The sequence below is a fragment of the Camelina sativa genome, chromosome 12 (assembly GCF_030686135.1).
Source record: "Camelina sativa cultivar CO46 ecotype springtype chromosome 12, ASM3068613v1".
Taxonomy (NCBI): Eukaryota; Viridiplantae; Streptophyta; class Magnoliopsida; order Brassicales; family Brassicaceae; genus Camelina; species Camelina sativa.
In genome coordinates, this window is record NC_141891.1 from 4,920,685 (window position 1) to 4,941,420 (window position 20,736).

At 30.6% G+C, this 20,736-nt stretch overlaps 3 protein-coding genes and 1 pseudogene across 3 annotated transcripts; all 4 read left to right on the forward strand.

Moving 5' to 3' along the window:
- Window positions 1-795: 795 nt before the first annotated feature.
- On the forward strand, window positions 796-2,272 carry LOC104733202 (uncharacterized; annotated as a pseudogene).
- LOC147930180 (uncharacterized) lies at window positions 859-3,105 on the forward strand. The gene is made up of 2 exons (XM_087477762.1): window positions 859-1,249; window positions 1,358-3,105. The coding sequence occupies exon 2, from the start codon at window positions 2,281-2,283 to the stop codon at window positions 3,103-3,105; it is 825 nt and encodes a 274-aa protein (XP_087333888.1). The 5' UTR covers window positions 859-1,249; window positions 1,358-2,280.
- Window positions 3,106-8,753: 5,648 nt separating this feature from the next.
- Window positions 8,754-9,092, forward strand: LOC147930181 (uncharacterized). Its single transcript, XM_087478829.1, has one exon. It carries the CDS (start codon window positions 8,754-8,756, stop codon window positions 9,090-9,092), a length of 339 nt encoding a protein of 112 aa, XP_087334955.1.
- A 4,454-nt stretch (window positions 9,093-13,546) lies between these two features.
- Window positions 13,547-15,946, forward strand: LOC104757606 (uncharacterized). The gene is made up of 6 exons (XM_087478830.1): window positions 13,547-13,550; window positions 14,187-14,512; window positions 14,911-14,976; window positions 15,067-15,131; window positions 15,324-15,435; window positions 15,551-15,946. Exons 1-6 carry the CDS (start codon window positions 13,547-13,549, stop codon window positions 15,563-15,565), a joined length of 588 nt encoding a protein of 195 aa, XP_087334956.1. The 3' UTR covers window positions 15,566-15,946.
- Window positions 15,947-20,736: the final 4,790 nt, after the last annotated feature.

A 20,736-nucleotide genomic window follows, 5' to 3' on the forward strand; every position in this document is an offset into this window, starting at 1 on the left:
AGTATATTGACATAGTTTATTTTATTGTTCGTGGTCGACCTTGTCACATATACAGGGGCGGACCTACGGCAACCAAGGTGGTGGCAGCTGCTACCAATAAAAAAAAAATATATATGAGTTTTTATTGGTTTTTTTATAAATGTAAATAATTGCCACCACCAAAAATAAAAAAACTGCCCCCATCGAATGCAAAATTAACTTTTGTTTCAATGGTCCAATCATCTTTTGTTTAAACCTTTTAGAAGGCCAAAAGCCCACATTATTAATATTTTAAAATAAATAAAAGCCTAATTTGTAAACTAAAACTAATTAGCTTTACAAATTAAAACCCTAAACTAATTTTTTGTTGTCTCTCTTTCACGTCCTGGCGTTTTGCAGAGGAAAAAACAGAAAACTGGTAAATTATTTTTTCTTTGCTCCTTTATAACTGTTTATCAACAGTTCGACACTTTTATTGTTTGGTTTATATTATTTCAGAACGATGAAATATTATAAGTGTATTTGAATTACTGTTTTTTATTGGCAGATATATGTTTAATCGATGGTTATGCTTTTTTTTTTTTTTTTTTTCGCAAACACTGATGATTATGCTTTTATGGAATTTTTTTTCATAATTTAATGAATATAAAATTCATCATTTTTGAGAGATAGTTTAATGTATTCTTTAAGTAATTTATTTTACTGAATTCCTGTGATGACTGTCGACTGCTGTGATAAATTATTGTATTTTTTTCTAATTTTTTAACTAGTGAAATATTTTTGTTTTATAGATAAATTACCAATATGCAAGCCAATATGAAACGATTTTTCAAACCAATTTCTGGTTCAACGTCCAACACCAATGTCGATGATTTGCCATGGGATCCTGCTGAGAGGAAAGAGATAATGAGTTATCATCCGAATGAAAGAGACGAGATAAGACGCAGATATCTTGTTAGAGGTCCATGTCAACCTTATGATCATCCTTTTAAAAAAACAAAGATGAGTAATGCAATGAGGCGATTTAATCCAGCTTGGTTTGAGAAGTATGGTACTTGGCTAGAGTATAGTGTATCAACAGAGAGAGCTTTTTGTTTGTGTTGCTACTTATTTAAAGATGATGTACGAAAGAAAGGTGGGAATGATGCGTTTGTGAAAGAAGGGTTTTGTACTTGGAATAAGCCTGACAGGTTAGACACTCATATGGGTAAATCATCCAACAGTTCTCATTGTTGTGCTGCTGAAAAGTGTGATAACTTGATGAAGCAAGGTCAGTCTATTGTGCATGCCTTGTTTAAGCAAGATGATTTGGTGAAGAAGGAGTATCGCATTCGTTTAAATGCTTCAATTGATGTTTCCAGATATTTGTTGCGACAAGGATTGTCTTTTCATGGTCACGATGAGTCAGAAGAATCTGCCAATAGAGGAAATTTCTTGCAACTCGTGAAATACACAGGAGAACAAAATGATGCTATAAGTAAGGTTATTTTGAATAAGGCTCCAAAAAGTAACCAGATGATTTCTCCAAAGATTCAGAAAGAGATCGTGAATTGTTTTGCAGAAGAAGTAGTGAAGTCAATTATTGAAGAAATTGATTATGGTGTGTTTGGTCTGTTAGTTGATGAGTCTGCAAATATATCTCACAAAGAACAAATGGCTGTTGTATTCCGATTTGTTGATAAGAGCGGAGCAGTGAAAGAAAGGTTTATTGGAGTTGTTCATGTAAAAGAAACGTCATCTGCATCTTTGAAGTCTGCTATTGATAATTTGTTTGCTAAATACGGGTTGAGCCTGAAAAGGCTGCGAGGGCAAGGCTATGATGGAGCAAGCAACATGAAGGGGGAATTTAATGGCTTGAGAGCATTGGTTGTTAGAGAAAATAATGCTGCTTATTATGTTCATTGCTTTGCTCATCAACTCCAGTTGGTGGTGGTTGCTATCGCTAAAAAACACTTTGAGGTTGGTGATTTTTTTGATATGATTTCTACATTATTGAATGTAGTTGGAGCTTCTTGCAAAAGGCAAGATATGATTCGAGAAAATTATCGAAGAAAAGTGTAGGAAGGAATTAGTAGAGGTGAGATTAACACTGGTACAAGATTGAATCAAGAAATTTCGCTTCAAAGACCTGGACATACTCAATGGGGTTCTCATCAGAAAACATTGGAACAATTAGTTGAGTTGTTTTCTACTATCATTGAGGTTCTTGAGTATATCCAAAATGAAGGCGTTGAAGACTCCAAAAAACGTCAAGCCTATGGTCTTCTCAAGTACTTTCACACTTTTGATTGTGTGTTCTACATGCAACTAATGCTACTTATTTTGGGATTAACTGAGAATTTGTCAATGGCTTTGCAAAGGAAAGATCAAGATATTTTGAATGCCATGTCATTGGTGGAATCTACTAAGGGAGAATTGCAAAAGCTTAGGGATAATGGATGGGATTCACTTATGAATAAAGTTTCATCTTTTTGCGAGAAACATAATGCTGAAATGCTTGTCATGGAAGACGTCTTTGTTGATCCAAGGAAACCAAGAAGGAAAACCAATATAACCAACTTGCATCATTATAAGGTTAACTGCTTCTACACTATTCTAGACTTACAGCTTCAGGAGTTCAATGATCGTTTTACGGAGGTAAACACTGATATACTTATATGTATGGCTTCTTTAAGTCCTCTTGATTCATTTTGCGAGTTTGACAAGGAAAAGTTGGTGAAGTTGGTTAAGTTTTATCCAGATGACTTTAGTTATGGGGAGACTTTGTGTCTTGAGCAGCATCTTGATATCTACATTGACAATGTACGCAGAGATGAAAGATTTAAAAACTTGAAAAGTCTTGGAGATCTTTCTTGTTTAATGGTAAAAACCCAAAAGCATCTTGCACATCCTTTGGTTTACAGGCTTTTGAAGTTGGTCTTAACTTTACCAGTTGCAACAGCAAGTGTTGAGAGATGTTTTTCGGCAATGAAATTGGTGAAGACGACTACACGCAATAGAATTGGAGACCAGTTTCTAAGTGATTGTCTTGTTTGCTATATTGAAAAAGAGTTACTTGATTCTGTCACAAATGAAAAAGTGATAGAAAGGTTTCAGATGTTGAATGAGCGTAGGGTAGTTTTATAAGATATTTGAGAGTTTTCATATGACAATTTTATATGTTATTTAAGATATTAATATTTAAATTTTTGTTATATATTTGCCCCCAGCGAATAAATTTTCTAGGTCCATCACTGCACATATATGCAACAAAGAAAAAAAGTTATGCATGCATGCAGACTCGAATTAATAAAAATTTTATACATTATTAGCATATAGTATAATGGTTTCGGTGCGTAATTCCTTTATCCAACTCTAGGTTCAACAAGCTGATCCAACTATTATCAAAATGGTGTTTTATCTAATCTGAAGAATATTATGAACTAGCGAAGACGATAAATAATGTTGAATAAAAACTTAAGATAATGTACTACAAGTATTATTTATTTAAAACACCCAAATATAATGGCGGGGAAAAAAGGAGTCTTTAATGTAACAATATATATACAATCCATACTTTGAATAGCAATATATTAACTGAATTTGGTGGTGAAATCAAAATAAAAGAAAATACATTTGTTTTTGGAAGAAGAAAATGTCGTCATAAAAAAATAAATGGTTTTAATAAAATAAAAGATTCTCTCACGTGTTGTTCCCTCTTAAGAGAACAAATGCACGTTGAGGGAGAGGTTTATTTCTTTTGCCTAAAAAGCAAAGCGAGCGAGTGGGTGAGAAATAGAAACCGTTATATTCGCAGATCCCCAAAAAAAACGATGATATTAATGATTTGCTGACCACACAAAAAGCAAGAGGGGAGAGAGAGGTACCTGGAGTAAATATTACGTACACTTATTAGGGCTGCAAATTGAGGCACAAAATTGAACAAAATTCAAAAAAATGGGTTGAATAAAATTGGGTTGAATAATATTCAACTCATTCATCTCCAAAATAGTGGTTGAACAAGTTGAAGATTTTTGCTGTAGGATTAGTTTATTTTTTCAACTTTTTAGGTTGAACGGGCTGAATAGTTTTTTCCAACCTCTTCAACCTTTACAATACAAATGGTGAAAATTGGTTGAATAATTTTTTTCAACCTCTTCAATCTCTTCAACTGTGCAACCATTTGCAGCCTATTTTTTATTTATTTTGGCTTAAAATTCATAACTAGCTATTGCCAAAAATTAACAAAAACGCAGAGAACAAAACAGAGTAATCTATACTAGTATTTTTGTAGCAGTTTTTGCTTAAAAATACTTTTTGAAAAGTTTTTACATTTAATGCATTAACTTTAATATTAGTTACTAAACATTTCAAAATTAATTATAGTAAAATTTAAAAAAATAAGAAAATCTTTCTACCTCATTCAAACATAAATATATAATTTCTTTTCATTTTTATTTGAATTTATATTAAAATTATCTTGAATAATTCTATAAATGCATTTAGTTAATAAAAATTGTGATTAATAAAAATTGTGATTTTTTTACTGCATATGATGTGCTACAAATTTTTAAAAAACAGACATATATTACTCAATAGATGAATAAAAAAATATGGGTACATTATCCTACATCGCCTAAAAAAATTGGGCAATAGTTCATAGTCATATTATAAAAGAGACCAAAATGATTCATAATACAATTGAGTAAAAAGCTTGATTTATCAGGAATTTAAACTTAAAAAACTTTTATTTGGCTTATTCTGGTTTTTTATTTTAAAGATTTTATAAAAAGTATAAAATATTATAAATATTTATATTTTTTAGAAAGTTAAACTTTATAAAATGTTAAAAATATTAATAATATTTAAACGTTTATGAAGTTTCAAATATTATAAATATTTAAACTTTATAAGAAGTTTAAATATAATAAATATTTCAACTTTTTTTAAAAGTTAGAAAACCTTTAAAATATTAATAATATATTTAACCTTTTACGAAACTTTAAATATGAAAATACTCAGCCATTTTAAGAATTCCAAGTATTATAAATATTTAAACTTTATAAGAAGCGCCAATCTTATAAAATGTAAATGGTTACAATCTTAATAAATAACATATCAAACAATAAATATTAAAAATTAAGATTATATAGTGCGAATTAAAATACCTCGGGACGGAGTTATATAGCGGGACAAGTTTTGTCGATATTTATATAAATTTAAAATATCATTAATTTGATGTTAAACGGGTAAAACATCATTTCATTATTTTGTTAACATTATCAGTATCCGAGAATAGACATATCTAATTAAATTGTTTAATAAATATTATATAAAAATAAATTATATTGCAGTATTATATGGTTTAAACTTTAAACTATAAAATTAACAATTATTATATAATTATAACATATTTAACCAACAAATACAATTTATAATTTAAATGTTTTAGTTATAAATAATTTATCCCGCGATGTACCGCGGGTCATAATCTAGTTATATATGATAGAGACAGAGAAGATTAAGCGTAGAGACAAATATTAAACCGAAATTGATTATAACAAACAAACAAACATAAACAAAAAGAAGACAATAATAGCCTGTTTGGTACAAACCCAAATCGTGATAAAACGACACAAACAAAGGTTATATCAAATGATAAACCCAAAACCCAATTACACATAATCCATTAATTATTAGAAGACAAGATATATATATATAGAGAGAGAGATCGGTACCAATCGATCAGTTTGCTTCTTTGGCAACGACGGAGCACAAGAAAGCCTCAAGCGCTGCAACACGTGCTCCTTCTTGCGAGATCTTACCATCACCATCTCTCTTATACGCAGCACTCCTTTTGAACCCGGGTATCAGTTGACCCATGGACATCTTCAAGTCCCAAACGAACGGAAAGTACTTGTCACGTCCACGCATCTTCTTAAACGATCTGGCACATCTTCCTCGAATCTCACACCCATAAACCTTAATTACCATATATATATATTCCCTCTGTTTCACAAAGAGTGTCATTTTGGCCTGATTTTTTTGTTTCAAATTAAGTGTCATTTTAAATTTTCAATGTAATATTAAGCATAAATTTCTAACTTTAACCTCATATTCATTGAAGAATATCAAGAGTCAATATCAATTTTAAGGGTATAAGAGATATTTAAATATGTTTTCTTAATTTGTGTGTAAAGTGTCAAAATGACACTTATTATGAAACAGAGGAAGTATCAAAAGTTAGAGATGATTTATTGATTTATAAACCACACACAAAAATAAAAAAAAATCCAAAATACTTAGAGAGGTACTGTAGAGGTCTCCTCGGCCAGCATCCGTTGCAATCTCGGGGGAATCTCTTTCATCTCCGTCAGATCCACGATGAGTACACGATTTCCAAGGCAAAAGCTCACCGTGTGAGCTCTGCTTCCCCTCGAGTAACACGACAAACCCACAATTAATCTTCTCCCATTGATACAATGTATTTACGTTTAAATACAAAATAGTAGTAATACTAGTGAAAGAATAAAATATCGAAAATGGCATAAAATAAATAGTTTTGATAAAATAAAATAAAGACTCTCATTCGTTAATTTGTCTTCTTTAACTAATCGTTAGCAAGCAAGCGTATATACATGATACATATAATTTCTATTGTTGACTAGTTCAATGATTAGAACTTAAACGAACACAAAAACTAATTTCTCGAGAATTAAATTGATTTTATTATAGCCAACAAAATAACATGAGAGACATTCGATTTTTTGTTTTCATATATATTTAGAGAATCGTGATGGTGTCCATTGGGGGAGGTTTATTTTTCGTTTTAAATATATAAATATTAAGCTTATTGAATCGAAATGCTTCTTTTTTATTGGTATATGAGAAAGAGAGAAATAGTCCAAACAAAAAATTAAAATAATGAACAAAAATTTCACAAATCAATATATCATTTAATTGAACTACATCTAGTTAAAACTTGGATATATAGACTGAAGCAGACTAAATGAAATGATATGAAAATAGCTTATTTTACATATCAATGTCTAATTAATTAAACTCTGACCTAAACTGGTCAATATATAATAACATTTTAAGAATGTTACTATGTTCACTTTTCAAAAACTATAATCTTCACTAGTATTTAAATATCGATCCATATATGGTTATGTTTTGATTGGATATCTGTTGTTCTTTTAATTTTCCGCTTCTCTTTCGTCACTTTATTTGTCAGGTAGATCCATAATTTTCCATTTGTCTTCTTTTTTCAATTAATTACATCACTCACACTAAAGCCCTTTTTTATATATATTTCCTTTGTTGAATTTCCAAATTAAAATAAAAGCTACTACGTATAACTTCCTTTCTAATTTCTACGTACTTTTTGTATATAACTTTCCAAGATATTTTTATTTTCATTTTTTTTCTCCTTCTATGAACCATGAAACGTGTGGTCCAAAAACTCTCCAATTCTACGAAAGATTTACATAATTACATGATCCATGATTCATGCGAGGAAAGCAAATCTCAAACGTTTGTGACATATTTTTTTTGTTTTTGTTAATTTGACACTTTGATCTATAAAGTTGTAGTTCTGTATAATTTATTGAAAAAAATTGAATACATACTTTAAACTTAATAGGAAATTTGAAATTAATACTAAAATTAAACTTAAATCAACCATTCAAAATATCGACCTTATTAATAAATCAATGTACAATGTTATAAATCAACAATGAGTAAACAAATAAACAGAAAAAGTATAAATCGATGAACAAAAAAATTATGTCAACAGGTAAAAAAATCGACTATGTTATAAATCCACTAGTCATAACATAAGTCAACTGTTTTAATAAAAGTCGATGACAAAGATAATTAAGTCAACAGAAGTAAAAAAAACATAATGATTGTTCAAAAAGTCGACATTATAAATAAATCAACAATGATTAAAATAAGTCTAAAACATTGATATATATATATATATATTATAAAACGTTGATATATATATATATATATTATTTTAAAATAAATTTAAATCTAAATAATATCAACAAAAATATTTAAATTCTCTTTCTTTATTTAAAATTTTAATATCAAAAATTGATTCATGTAATTATTATTTAAATTACAATAAATACATTTTTGTTATAATTTATATTTATTAATAATTTATTCCGATTTTTTTTTTTAAATAAATTATTTTAATTTGAATTATTTTAAAATTAAATTTAATTTTCATGTTTTTCTTAATTTTATTTAATTGTTAAAATAATTTTTAATGAAAAAGGTATATCTGTCCATTTTCATTTCAAAATATGTAGTTTTCAAATAACTATAATATTAAGTGTAATTTTCAAATTTTTGTAAAAGTTTAGTATATTCTTAAAAATGTCCCTAATTTATTTGGTACATATTATCATTTCAACTTACGATCCTAATCACACACCACAAAAACGCCGTTGCCAAACAAGAAAGGAAAATATTTTATGGTAAAGAGCATATCAATCGCCAGTGATGGAACTGAATTGATGCCAAGAGAAAAGAAAACTGATCTTATCCGATATGCGGATAAGTTTTAAGACTAATTAAGAAGAGAAATGTCAAACATATGAGAGTAACGCTTAAATTAATAATGTCTGAGACATCAATCAGAATAGTTAGACATCAATCAGAGTAATACTTTATCTCTTCTTTCTCCAAGATTTTTCCTTTTTTGGAATCAAGCACAGGAGAACTCCCCAGCCCCTCAAACCACGAAGACCCAACCTCCCATCTGCAGATCTGAGCCAGGAATGATAACCTGTCACACTGACGCTGCCTGGAACTTTGAGCAGCACACTGCAGGGTTGGGATGGATCTTCACCTCCGCGGATGGTAGCTTCACTGCCCAAGGATCGACGCTTGCTCCACATACAAGATCTCCAGTGACCGCAGAAGCTTCGGCCATTCTACATGCAATCCAAGCCGCAAGGAATCTAGGTTTTTCAAGCCTCCACATCGCTTCAGATGCTAAACAAGTAATCGAAGCCATAAAATCGGGGTCTCCGCCCAAGGAACTCCACGGGATGCATCACGACATCCTCTCTTTGTCCTCAAACTTTCAGAAATTGTATTTCTCCTTTGTCCCATGAACCCGTAATAGAGAAGCTGATGCGATTGCTAAGCTTGCTCTAAACCGCCACATTGTAATCCCGGTTTAGCTTTAAATGAATCACCGCTTTGAACAAAAAAAAAAAAAGATTTTTCCTTTTTTAATACGTATATAGTTAGAATTGAAGAGCAACGCTTAGAAAATTGCACAACATGTATTCAATCATACAAAAGATAGATGGTATAAAGATTGTTGTTTGTTCCGTTGCATCGTGTATTTTGATTCGGTCACAATTACATTATTGTTGCGATAACTATACAATATCTATATATAATAGCAAACTCATTTTTTAGGAAACTGCTGACGTTATCTCTTAATCTAACGGTTGAGGTTAGTTTTTTATTAATCTAACGGTTGAGGTTAGTTTTTTATTAATCTGAGGATTGTGGTTCATTAAACAAAAGGACGTGTCTTTCAATTGCAACTTTTTATTTGTTTTAAATATTGTTGAGTTTAATAAATTATTCCCCAAATTTGATTTCGTTCTTACGTAATATCTTCATGGCAGCGTTTGCATTTTTACCCTTCACCTTGCCATGAGAGTATTAACATCGATTAGAGAAATGAATTTGTTTTAATTCCCTAGCTTAATGGTTATAATCAAATTACGTGTGAGAAACCGAATGCTAAGCACAACTATTTTAAACGTATACTAGATTTTAACATGCGGTACATCGCAGGATTATATTTTTAAAAATAAAATAAAATTATAATTTTTAGTAGATTAAATATATATAAATATATGACTAATGTTTTATAAATTTTAAATGTATATCCCTTATATCTATATATTATAGGTTTACCGGTTAAAAAATTTAAGTTTACTAATTTAAATTGTTAAATTTAGAATATAACCGTGATATAACATACTACTGCTTGTTTATTTTACATAATCGTAATTTAATAAACTCAATTAGATATGCCTAATATTCTAAGTCGATGGTGTTAACAAAGTAATGAACTGATGATTTACTAACAATTAATGATATAATTTTCAGTTTTTATTAATACACAAACTCATCTCGCTACATACCTAAACACAATTTTTCTTCCTTGCTTAAGTAAGACATGCATGTTTATCAAAATCCAAATAACAAAAAATGCAAAAAAATATAGTTACATTAATTTTATGTATTTTATGATGATTTAAAACAAGTAAACTAAATAAATCAAACAAAGATGATAGGAAAATCATAATTTTAATTAAAAAATATTATTTTATTTTTCAAACAAAATCTTTTAATTGTGTTTGGTTATAAGGATAGTAAAGAATTAATTGAAGATATTGTAATTAATTTAATTAGATATTGTAATTAGTCATTGATTGATTAAGGATATATTTTAGGAATTTTTGTTTAGCCCAAAATATTGGTTTTAAATTTCAATTTAAAATTTAATAATAATGGTATTCCTTGTAAATAAGTAGCAACTCTATGATTTATTTGCTTAATGTCTCCAAAAATGTATATATAGATAATTTCATAAGAAAATAAAATATTTGTATGTACTTAAAGAGTATAGATTACAACTAGATATGTAAACATTATATGTTATTCAAAAATAGATTTAGCTTAGTCCTTTTTTATATTTACTTTTGTCAACATGATCTTGATATAGTAAAAACCAATTAAGGGAATAAATATTAGCAAGTAGTCATCAATATGTGTTAATATTTATTACTGAAAACTAATTACAAGACTACTTTAATTAATTTCACATGTTAGTCAAAAATATATTTAGCTTAGTCCACTTTATATTTACTTTTGTCAACATGATTTTGATATGGTAAAAATCAATTAAGGAAATAATTATTAGCATGTACTCGTCAATATGTTTTAATATTTGTTGCTGAAAACTAATTACAAGACTCCTTAAAAGTGATTAATTTCATGTATAATCTTCATATATACCTATATGATATATGTATGTGTGTGTTTGGTACAATATATATATATATATATATATATATATATATATATATGTCGTCAATATAAATAATATATATATGTATATATATATATACATATTGTTAATGAAAATTTATTCAAATAAAATAATTGTGTGTCATCTATAGCTATTGCATTATATTCTTTGATAAATATACATATATACAAGACATCAAAAAATGAAGAAGAATGACAGAAAAATGTATAACAAAAACTTAAATTGAAAAAAAATATATATATATATATATTATTAAAATAAAATAATATATTATTAATTTTAAATTATTCTGAAAAAGAAAAAAAAAAGAAAAAAAATTATAAGTATTTTCCAATTGTTAAAATGACATTAATTTAATATTAAAAATTTATGAAGAAGTATATATACATATGGAGGATGAGTATAAATTTGATAAATATTTAAGGACTGTTAATCTATAGTAGATTATATAATACTTTATTAATATAATATTATTTTCAGTATTTACTTAGTTAACATACAATAAATGATTGGGAAGATGAATATTTTACCAAACGGGAACTAAAGTCCTCGCAAAAGCCTCTTGGAATGCCAATATGAAAATACTATCATACGGTACAATTTGAACACTAATTTATATTTCCTCGGTTGCCTCGAGATAGAAAAATATTAATTGGTTATGATAAACCTTATAAATTATTTAGTAATAAGTTAATATGAAAAAACATTAATTATTCTTATATGATTATCCAGAGTCATATCTCCAACTGTTTTGGATACCCATCGATCCACAGTTCCACACTATCGGCATCAAAACTATCAAGAAATTATGGGTTGGTGTTCAAAAATATGAAATTGTTACGTAGTTTAGTTGGATAGTTTAATAACTTGTTACGTAGGAAAAAAGAAGGCAATTGGGCCATACCATTAGTAGAGTTAGACCAAAATTTATTCGTCACTTCTCTGTTATAATTTTGGTTTTTGCAATTTGCACAACAAGAAGGTACTTTCAAAAATTCTAGCTCAGCTTGAAGGCTCTCTGATCTATTTCCAAAGACTCTAGCTTACCTAGAAGATTCTAATCTCATAGCCTTTTTTTGTGAAACCGTCTATGAAGTAATTTGTCTTTCGTTTTCATAATACATCTTACATAGTAAGATTATTAGAAACTATAGTTTATTTTTTGACTTTCAATCTATCTCTAAAATCATGATATATAGCATAGTGATTTGTGTTGTGTTAACCCATATATATATTTGCGCAATGCATATTGTTATTTTGTTATTCAGCAGATTGGATAGAGGTTTTTTTTTAATTTACAAATCATCAATACCGGTAACAAATATGTATGGTATAAATCTGTATACTATATTGTACAATATTTTATGAACAATAATGTGCCCTTATTCTGTGAGATTGGATTCTGGAGCAACACAAACTAAAATATTTTATGTGCCAGGCTCAAAAAGTATACTTTGGTCTATCTCATTGCACACATGCCAATATGTTCCATATCTTTCTTGTTCTCCTTATGATTTTCTCAATGAACTGGGCGAGATGCACGACCCAATCAAATTCGACGAGGGAATAAGACAAGTTCTCCGGTTTGATCATGAGCTTTCTTTCTCATGTAGAAGCAAACTACTGTCTCCTCCGTCACGGCGACGATTGATGAGACTCGGCTCTGAAAAGCTTCGGTCGAAAATATTATTCTTATCGGAAACGCATCGTGACGCCGTGCGTCTCGTTCTTGAGCTCCGGCCACCGTTTGCAACCGGAGTCGGAGCTTTCCTCTGGTGAATCGAATCAGACATTTTGATGAGTTTGCGTAAGGATCAGAAGGAGAGAAGGTTTTGTGTGTAAGGGTTTGCTTGGCAAAGAAGCGAATTTAGAATTCATTTGGCTTCAAGCATGTGATCTCATCCCGGCTGAATATCAGAATTACTTTCAAGCATCTGAGAGAGAATAGCTTCAGAGCATCCTTTGGCTTGCCGTTTTGAGCATAACAAGTTCTCATGGCATCATAAACGAGTTTGTCTTTCTTAGACATATATGTCTAAAGAGCTCCTCAGCAGACTGAACATCTCCTGATTTTGTGTACCCTGAAATCATTGTAATCCAAGAAACATTATTCTTATGAGGCATTGTATCGAAATAGGTTCCTTGCTAGTTTCATTTCCCTGCAATTCACATAGCCACCAATCAAAATATTCCAAGAAGCTGAGCTTTTCAAAGGCATTGCCAGAAACAAAGAGCATGCATTCCCCATGTCACCTTTTTCTGGCATAGCTAGAGATAATCAGATTCCAGGACTCTGCTGAGCTTCATCCACATCCCCACTTTCCAAATACCCCTGTAAAAGCGAGTTCCACGAAACTGTATTCTTCTTCTCAGCAATATCATCAAAAGCTTTCTTTGCCATCTCAATGTAACCCCTTGAGGATTCTTTTGACATAGTTTACAACATTTCTAGAGAACTCTTTAGTCAATTGAAGAGTTTGGTGGATTAAGATGGGTTCAAGATGGTTAAAACCGTTCACAACTAACTAAACATCTTTGAAGGAAGAACCTCAGGTTAGAATCCAACATTTGAGAAACCAACTTCTAAAATTCAAAGAAATCACTCTCCTTCTAATGCTCTGTTAATGGCTCAATTCCTATTTTCAGCTCTGTTCTATATAGAAAGGCCAATTTTGATTTCCAATCTAACCGGAGATGGAGAGAGAGACCTTTTAAAATGAATCAACGAAACTGCAAGAGAAAGATTGAAGAAGCTTGCTTGGAAGATACTTGAGAGAGGATTAGGAGGAGTTTGAGAGAGACAACGTGGGAACGACGGTGGTCGCGGTCTCGCGGAATGTGAGGCGTCAGCGGCGATATCGACGGACACTCACTCCTCCGCTATAAACCTGTTCTGGGTTTTGCAATTCGCACTAGAAGAATAAACTTTCTCAAATACTCTCTTCTAGGTAGAAGGTTTCTTTTTTTTTTTGGCACTGTGTAAGGCCATATTTATCGGTAGATCACCCCATGTGAGCTAAGTCCATATTAAAATCAAATTTAATGAATAGTGGCCATAAGATCGGCCCAATTGATCTTGAATAAGATCAGTTCTTGTCCTGATCTAACGCTGACGTGTCACACGGAAAAGCTTGGTTTCAATTTTTTTTTTCTTCCACATTTCTTTTTCTTCGACATTTCTTTTTCTTCTTCTCTCGCAAATGGCGACAAGGCGAAAAGGCGAGCGATTTGTGTTCCGGATCTTACTGTCGTCTCCTCTGTCTAGTTCCGGCCATTGAATCACCCAGTCGACCGATCTCCTCGTCTCCTCGTCTCCTTGTTTCGTCGTGTCCACCGATTCTCGTCGTATCCTCTCTCTCCTCTGTCCCCCGAAGTCAAGAGATCTCCTCTGTGTCGCCAAGCTTAAGAACTCGTCGTCTTCTCTGTCTCCTCTGTCTCGTCGGGTTAATAAACAAGGTAATCTCCTCTGTCTCGTCGTCTTCTTTGTCTCAGAGGTTGAATTTGGTCTAAGGAGTGAATTAGTGATGAAGTGGGAATGAGATTTTTGGTGGCTTTAGCTACAAGTATGCAAGTAAGATTAGTCTTTGATCAAATCTGTATTTGTTGTTGCTCTAGGGATTGGTTTTGATTAGGTTTGTTTGATGAAGACCTTTAGGGTTGATTCTGATGATATAAAATGGGGATTTGGTGAAATAATTTCAGACATAGATGCAACAGTTTCGTTGTTGTTCTAAGAAGAAGATGCCTTCTATTTCATTGGAATCTAGTTAATAAAGAAGCATTGATAGAGTTTTATGAGGATGAGTGGGTGTAAGATGTTTTATCTCTGATTTTGGAATAATGGTTATGTGCAGGCGCAGTTGGCAAAGCTCCCGAAGAATCTTTTGGCGAAAGCTTCTCTGACTAAGGCCACTGGACAAGTATGTATGTGTTATGGTGTAGAAGAATCAAGAATGTATAAAATAAATAATGACTTGTGTGTCTTATGGCATTTCTCATTTTCTTTAAAGGCGTTGGCGCAGCTTCCTCAAGTGATTTCATCTCTGGACGCTCATATAGAAAGTGGATTGCACAGGTTTGGATTTTCTTTGACTTGCAAGAACTACCCTATTTTTTGAACAGCATCCAATTTAAATCATTCAAAACTTGTATCAACTGGAGTTTGACTCTAATAGATAGCTTCAAGCCTTCAAAACCATTGACTGAGAAATGTGATGAGAGAATACTCCCTTTAATAATGAAGAATACTCGTGTTCTAATTTTGAAGGCTTTTCTTGTCTCAACACAGCGGTGTTCATTTGAACACAGTAACTCAGTTATTTGAAAACATGGAAAGCACACAGCTTCGTGCTCTTCGACAATCTAATATTTCCCCTGTGGTATAAACTTTGATCTAACAATTAGATGTTTCTTCTGTTTTTCTGTTACATTTTCCAGCAACCAATTGAGATTATCATAATTTTATTTCTGCATCTGCGCATTTGAAAATTTCAGACAGATGACAAGTAGTGATCTCCAAGATAGGCACATACGGCGTCTCCTACTTCGTTGTTCATTCATCTTCAAACGATCACACTTCCCTACTTCGTTTCCACAACAGAGAGAAATTTGTGGTGGTGACTTAATTTTCGATTTTCCTGGCGGTTCTGATTCCATAATAGCTCTGGTTGTTAGCTAGATTGCGACTTTTGATATCAGCTTTAATCAGATTCTCTTATAACCCAGACTGAAATCTCCAATGTTCTTTGTTATAATTGGGGTTTCCTGGCGGTTTTTTTTTGTATTATTAAATTAGAAAATTTGTTTTTATTTATTTATTTATATTTCCATTTTTGAAGTATGTTCTACCTTTTTAGTTATATTAATTTTAAAAGTTATTTACAATACAAACTTAACCTCTAAAATAGTTCACAAACAAAAAAAACAATAAGTAATATATGGCAACAAAACTGGTTTAGTCATATAATATACATTAAAAAATCGATTTTGGTAAAAGTTTGCAAAATGTTATTTTATAAAAGTTTTATAAGTTTGCAATTAAAATGTTATTTTATAAACATTAATCTATGTATTTATTAAACATTCTTAAATTTCTATAAGAATATTTATTAAACATTCTTAAATTATTTATTAAACATTAATCTATGTATTTATTAAACATTCTTAAATTTCTATAAGAATATTATATTATTAAATCTTAAGATCTTATACATGTTCTCCCAATAACTAACTTCTTAACAAAATTTCATAACTACTGATCTTATATTATTTTTATAATATTTATACTCTAAGAACACCCTAAACTGATCTCCCTATAAACATGCCCTAAAACGTCTATAAAGCAAAATCCAAAGTGCAGTAGATTACAATTCACTTTTTGTTTTCCAACCTGAAATTTACATCAAATTAATAGTAGCTCAATTTTTTACTTTTCCATCAAAAAACAGTTAAAAGCAAAACTAAATAGTATAGTATAGTAATTTAATCCAACATAACCAATCTAATACGCTAGTATACTTTAATATATTAGAATCAATTCATTTTGGAACTGGATTCTCGCGAGTGAAATCATCGTCCTCCCTAGTCCCTACGCAACTATGCATTGGTGATTTACCACCGTAACTAACGCGAGTTTAATTACATGTATAGCTCGTCCCGACCGTCTTCTTACCATTTCGATCATGAAGGGTGTGAAAACCCAAGGGAAACAAGGACCAGCAGTCATAATCGAAATGGTAAGAAGACGGCCGGGACGAGCTATACATGTAACTTCTCTCCGTTTTTTTGCATTAGTTTTAATTACATTTTTTTAATGTATTATACATTCTAATACAGTAATACATACTATAGGCTAAAGAATGTACTAATTCGAATCTGCATGTCATGCATGCAGAAATTTTTCTTAGTTGCATGTGACAATCGATCTCGAACCATGATATAGCCCGGGATATAAGTCAAATAACTATTAAAATATACCACCGAAATATTATCCGATCCACTCATCAACTAAGCGGTTACATTTTTTTTTGGTTGTCAAATCGTCTGTGTCCCATAACTAATGGGTTATGATGTGTCACTTCCCTGTAAGTGAACTAAAAACAAAATGCTTTTGTTTTCTTTTTACACTAGCTACTACTAACTCAACTTATCCAAAAGTTTTAGCGCATGATGTATCCATTTTTACCCAAAAAAAAACACAGACATGATTTGACACTGGTACCAAAATGATTTGGGCCATCGAGGTATTAATTCAGGTGTGGAACACGTCACAATCACGTTGAGCAAATTTCTGTTTCTAACATATCACACATACGCGAACTGTCATAATTGCTATTAATCAAATTAAACCCCGTAGGCCGCCGTGTTATTACTATTTGGATGATTAAGAGAAAGAGATGTCATATTCAGAGGAAAAAAACCCTCCTTCGGCGAAAACCTTGATGAGTGAGAAACTGAGACGTATGACTCGAATCAATGTGTCAACGCCGACCTTTGCAAGTCTAAGAAATTTCTCCAAAAGTGCAAGAAGTCATGTCCTGTCGTAAACTATATGAGGAGAAATAAATTAAGGACAAGGCATAAAATTGGAAAAAGGCAAAAGCAAAAAAGCATGATCGAGAAGACATTCTCATATTCATGTGGTAATAGAGGGAAAAAAATTTCCGCATATTCAAGGGTTGTTGGTTCTCTATGCAGATTACAATTATTAATAAAATGCTAAAAGCCATATAGAGTAGTAACAACGTGACCTAATTAAACAATGATGAAACAAAATAGAAGTTTCTAGTTGGAGGAGGATTTAGTCAATCACATAGTTTGGATTTGAACAAAGCCAAAGAAGGATACCAGCAATATACCACATAGAATTAAGATAATTAACTAGATTTTAAATCGCGGTACACCGCATAATAATATTTTATAGCTAAATTTTTTAAATTTTAGTTACATTTGTTTTTTTATGTTAATATTGTTTGTTTTATTTAATGTTTAGATTGTAAAATTTTATTTTGATTATCAATTCTAGAATTTCACCCATGGTATAATTTGTTTTTACATAATCGTAATAAATCAACTTAATTAGTTATGTCTAATATTCTAAAATTGATGGTGTTAACAAAACAATAAGACGAAGATTTAACTCGTGTTCAAGCGTGGGACTAATGCTATTTCTGCAATATAACCCCATTTTATAACATGTTTAACATTTATAAATTCACATATATATAATATTTTAACTTCTTAGAAATTTTAATTATATCAATAATCATACCTTGAATTTTTTTAAATGATGTTAAAATATATTAAAAATAATGTTACTGTCAAAAAGATAAGTGTTAGTTTTTACCTTGGTGACCTTAGTTATTTTGTTGTCTTTTGCAAGAAAAAAATGCATAATAATCTCATATAACTTGATTAGTATCGACATGTATGTATTATAGAGCTCAAGTGTCTTTCTTTTTCCCCTTAGAGATAACATGTTTTAAACAGTAAGATGCTGTAAAAAATTAGTTAATAATATAAAATGATAATAAAAGAGAAACTAAAAAAGTCTCAAAAGTTGTTTATAAGTGGATGATATTGAATTATATGTATCTAATATATCAACAAAAGAATTAGCATATAATGCATATTAGTTAACGAAAAACATAGACATGAGATACGGATGGTGGTTTGTCATGAGTAGAAACTGAAAACTTAATTTTATTGATATGATAAACAAAAAAATATACAACATGCTAATTATGAAGAGAAAGGGTGTTTGACAAAACACTTAAGCCGTATGTTTGATATTTTGGTGATGCTAACTTGCGACTAGGAGCCAAGTAATTTATAGGCTCCAAATTAGGTTGAACGCAGTAGATTTAACAGTTAATACTACTAATTAGGGATTAAATGTTTGTAAAATTTTTGAGTATTAGGAATATATCAATTTTATCTTGTTCAATATTTACTGAGACTTTAATTTGTTTCTTTTTTCGGTTTTGCATATAGAGATTTAGGGGAAATTAATTTTGGAATTTAATGTGTTGAGTAATAATGACGCATATACAAAATCGATTTCAAACTGATTTTTTTTTTTCAGCATCGATTTCAAACTGATTTATAGGGTTCTGATAAAGGAAAACGATTGACTTATTTTTTTTTTGCTAAATATGTGAAAAAATAATAAATGTCAATGGCATAGGATTGTAAATAGTTTAGAACTCGGAGGTTTTTTTCAAAAAGTTACTATGAAAATGTTAATATAGATGTATATAATATCATGAATCTCTGAATGAGAAAAATACTAAATGTGCCAATTAAATCTCCTTGATCTTATCAGAATAACGTATATAAGGTTGCAAGACTCCAATGTCGAGTTGCATTGAAGACAAGTATGGGGGATGGCATGAATCTATATTATTATTATTTTTTGTTATTTTTGTCTTTAGTATTCAACGGGCTAGCCAAGTAATGAAGCTTTGTTTGTGATTTGTGAATATATCATACTTGCTCGCTTATGACCAAAACTAACATTCTAATACAATATATATATATATATAATACAACTCATATAATTTATTTTTGGTAATGTTAAAATTAATTGATCAAGTTTAAATTTCAACTTAATATTGAACTCCATATATAATGAATTAATGTATGCCATAAAGGCATAAAGTGTCTGATCACTAAAGTTTGGCTATGAGTTTCATCATGGTATATTAAGTTTACTTGTAAGTGCTTAAACCAGATATGAGACTGATATTGTGGCTTCGGAGGTGGAGTACTGCTAAATGTGCGAAACATATATGAAATAATACGTCATTAATTACTGAACATATTTGAGACTGGCATAGTTAAAGAAAATACCCCATACTTTTATTTTTATGTTCTTGTTTGTGTTTAGTTACCTAATGATTTTCATGATTAAACCAAAGCAAAATGATAAAGAAAGTCGTTTTTTGGTGGGTGTATGATATAAAAAGAGTAATCTTGTGGGACATAAACGAGCAATGGTTGGTAGAAGAATTATGATTAGTAGATCCTTCACGACCACAACTTATCTTCCACCATTGGACCATTCACTAAGTGCATTAATTGTGTAAAGGAAGATAAAGGTCTTTTAGAGAAGTAGTTACTTTGAATTAGAAAGCTACGCTTTTATTGATTATAACGATTTTTTAAATTAAAATTTTGTTATTGATTATGACGACTTTTTACTATTTTTTCTATCATTATCACGAATTTATTTGGTTCCCCTCTCTGGTTGAAGCGGCAGACCTATTGAAACCAGGGATTACGTTCTCAATATCCATGTCCAAATCTGATATGAACGGAAAGTATCCAAAACCAACACGGAGGGATTGAAGCGATTTGTCATAATCTCTCACTCCACACCCGTAAACCTTCCCAAAAGTATAAAACACAGAGTTAGATCTTAGCCACACCAAAACATTTCATAAAAAACACACAAATTTTTTTTGAGGTAAGACTATTTACCGCAGCGTTCCCAAGCATCTTCACTAATTTCGCCGGAATCTGTTTCATCTTCTGTAGATCAAGAATGAGTATACTCTTGTCATGACAAAAAGCCACCGTGTGATCCACGTCATCAGTGGCATGACACGAGAAACACACCATCAGTTTGACTTTCGTCTCCTCTGCTTTTTTGAGCTCTCCTCGCTTGGCTGCAATCCAGC

What these genes read in the sequence shown, in the direction of transcription:
- LOC147930180 (XM_087477762.1), top strand. Translation starts at nt 2,281, where the DNA reads ATGCAACTAATGCTACTTATTTTGGGATTAACTGAGAATTTGTCAATG.
- LOC147930181 (XM_087478829.1), top strand. Translation starts at nt 8,754, where the DNA reads ATGATAACCTGTCACACTGACGCTGCCTGGAACTTTGAGCAGCACACT.
- LOC104757606 (XM_087478830.1), top strand. An exon ending in TGACTAAGGCCACTGGACAA is followed by an intron (nt 14,977 to 15,066) that starts GTATGTATGTGT and finishes TTTTCTTTAAAG; the next exon opens with GCGTTGGCGCAGCTTCCTCA. An exon ending in ATAGAAAGTGGATTGCACAG is followed by an intron (nt 15,132 to 15,323) that starts GTTTGGATTTTC and finishes CTAATTTTGAAG; the next exon opens with GCTTTTCTTGTCTCAACACA.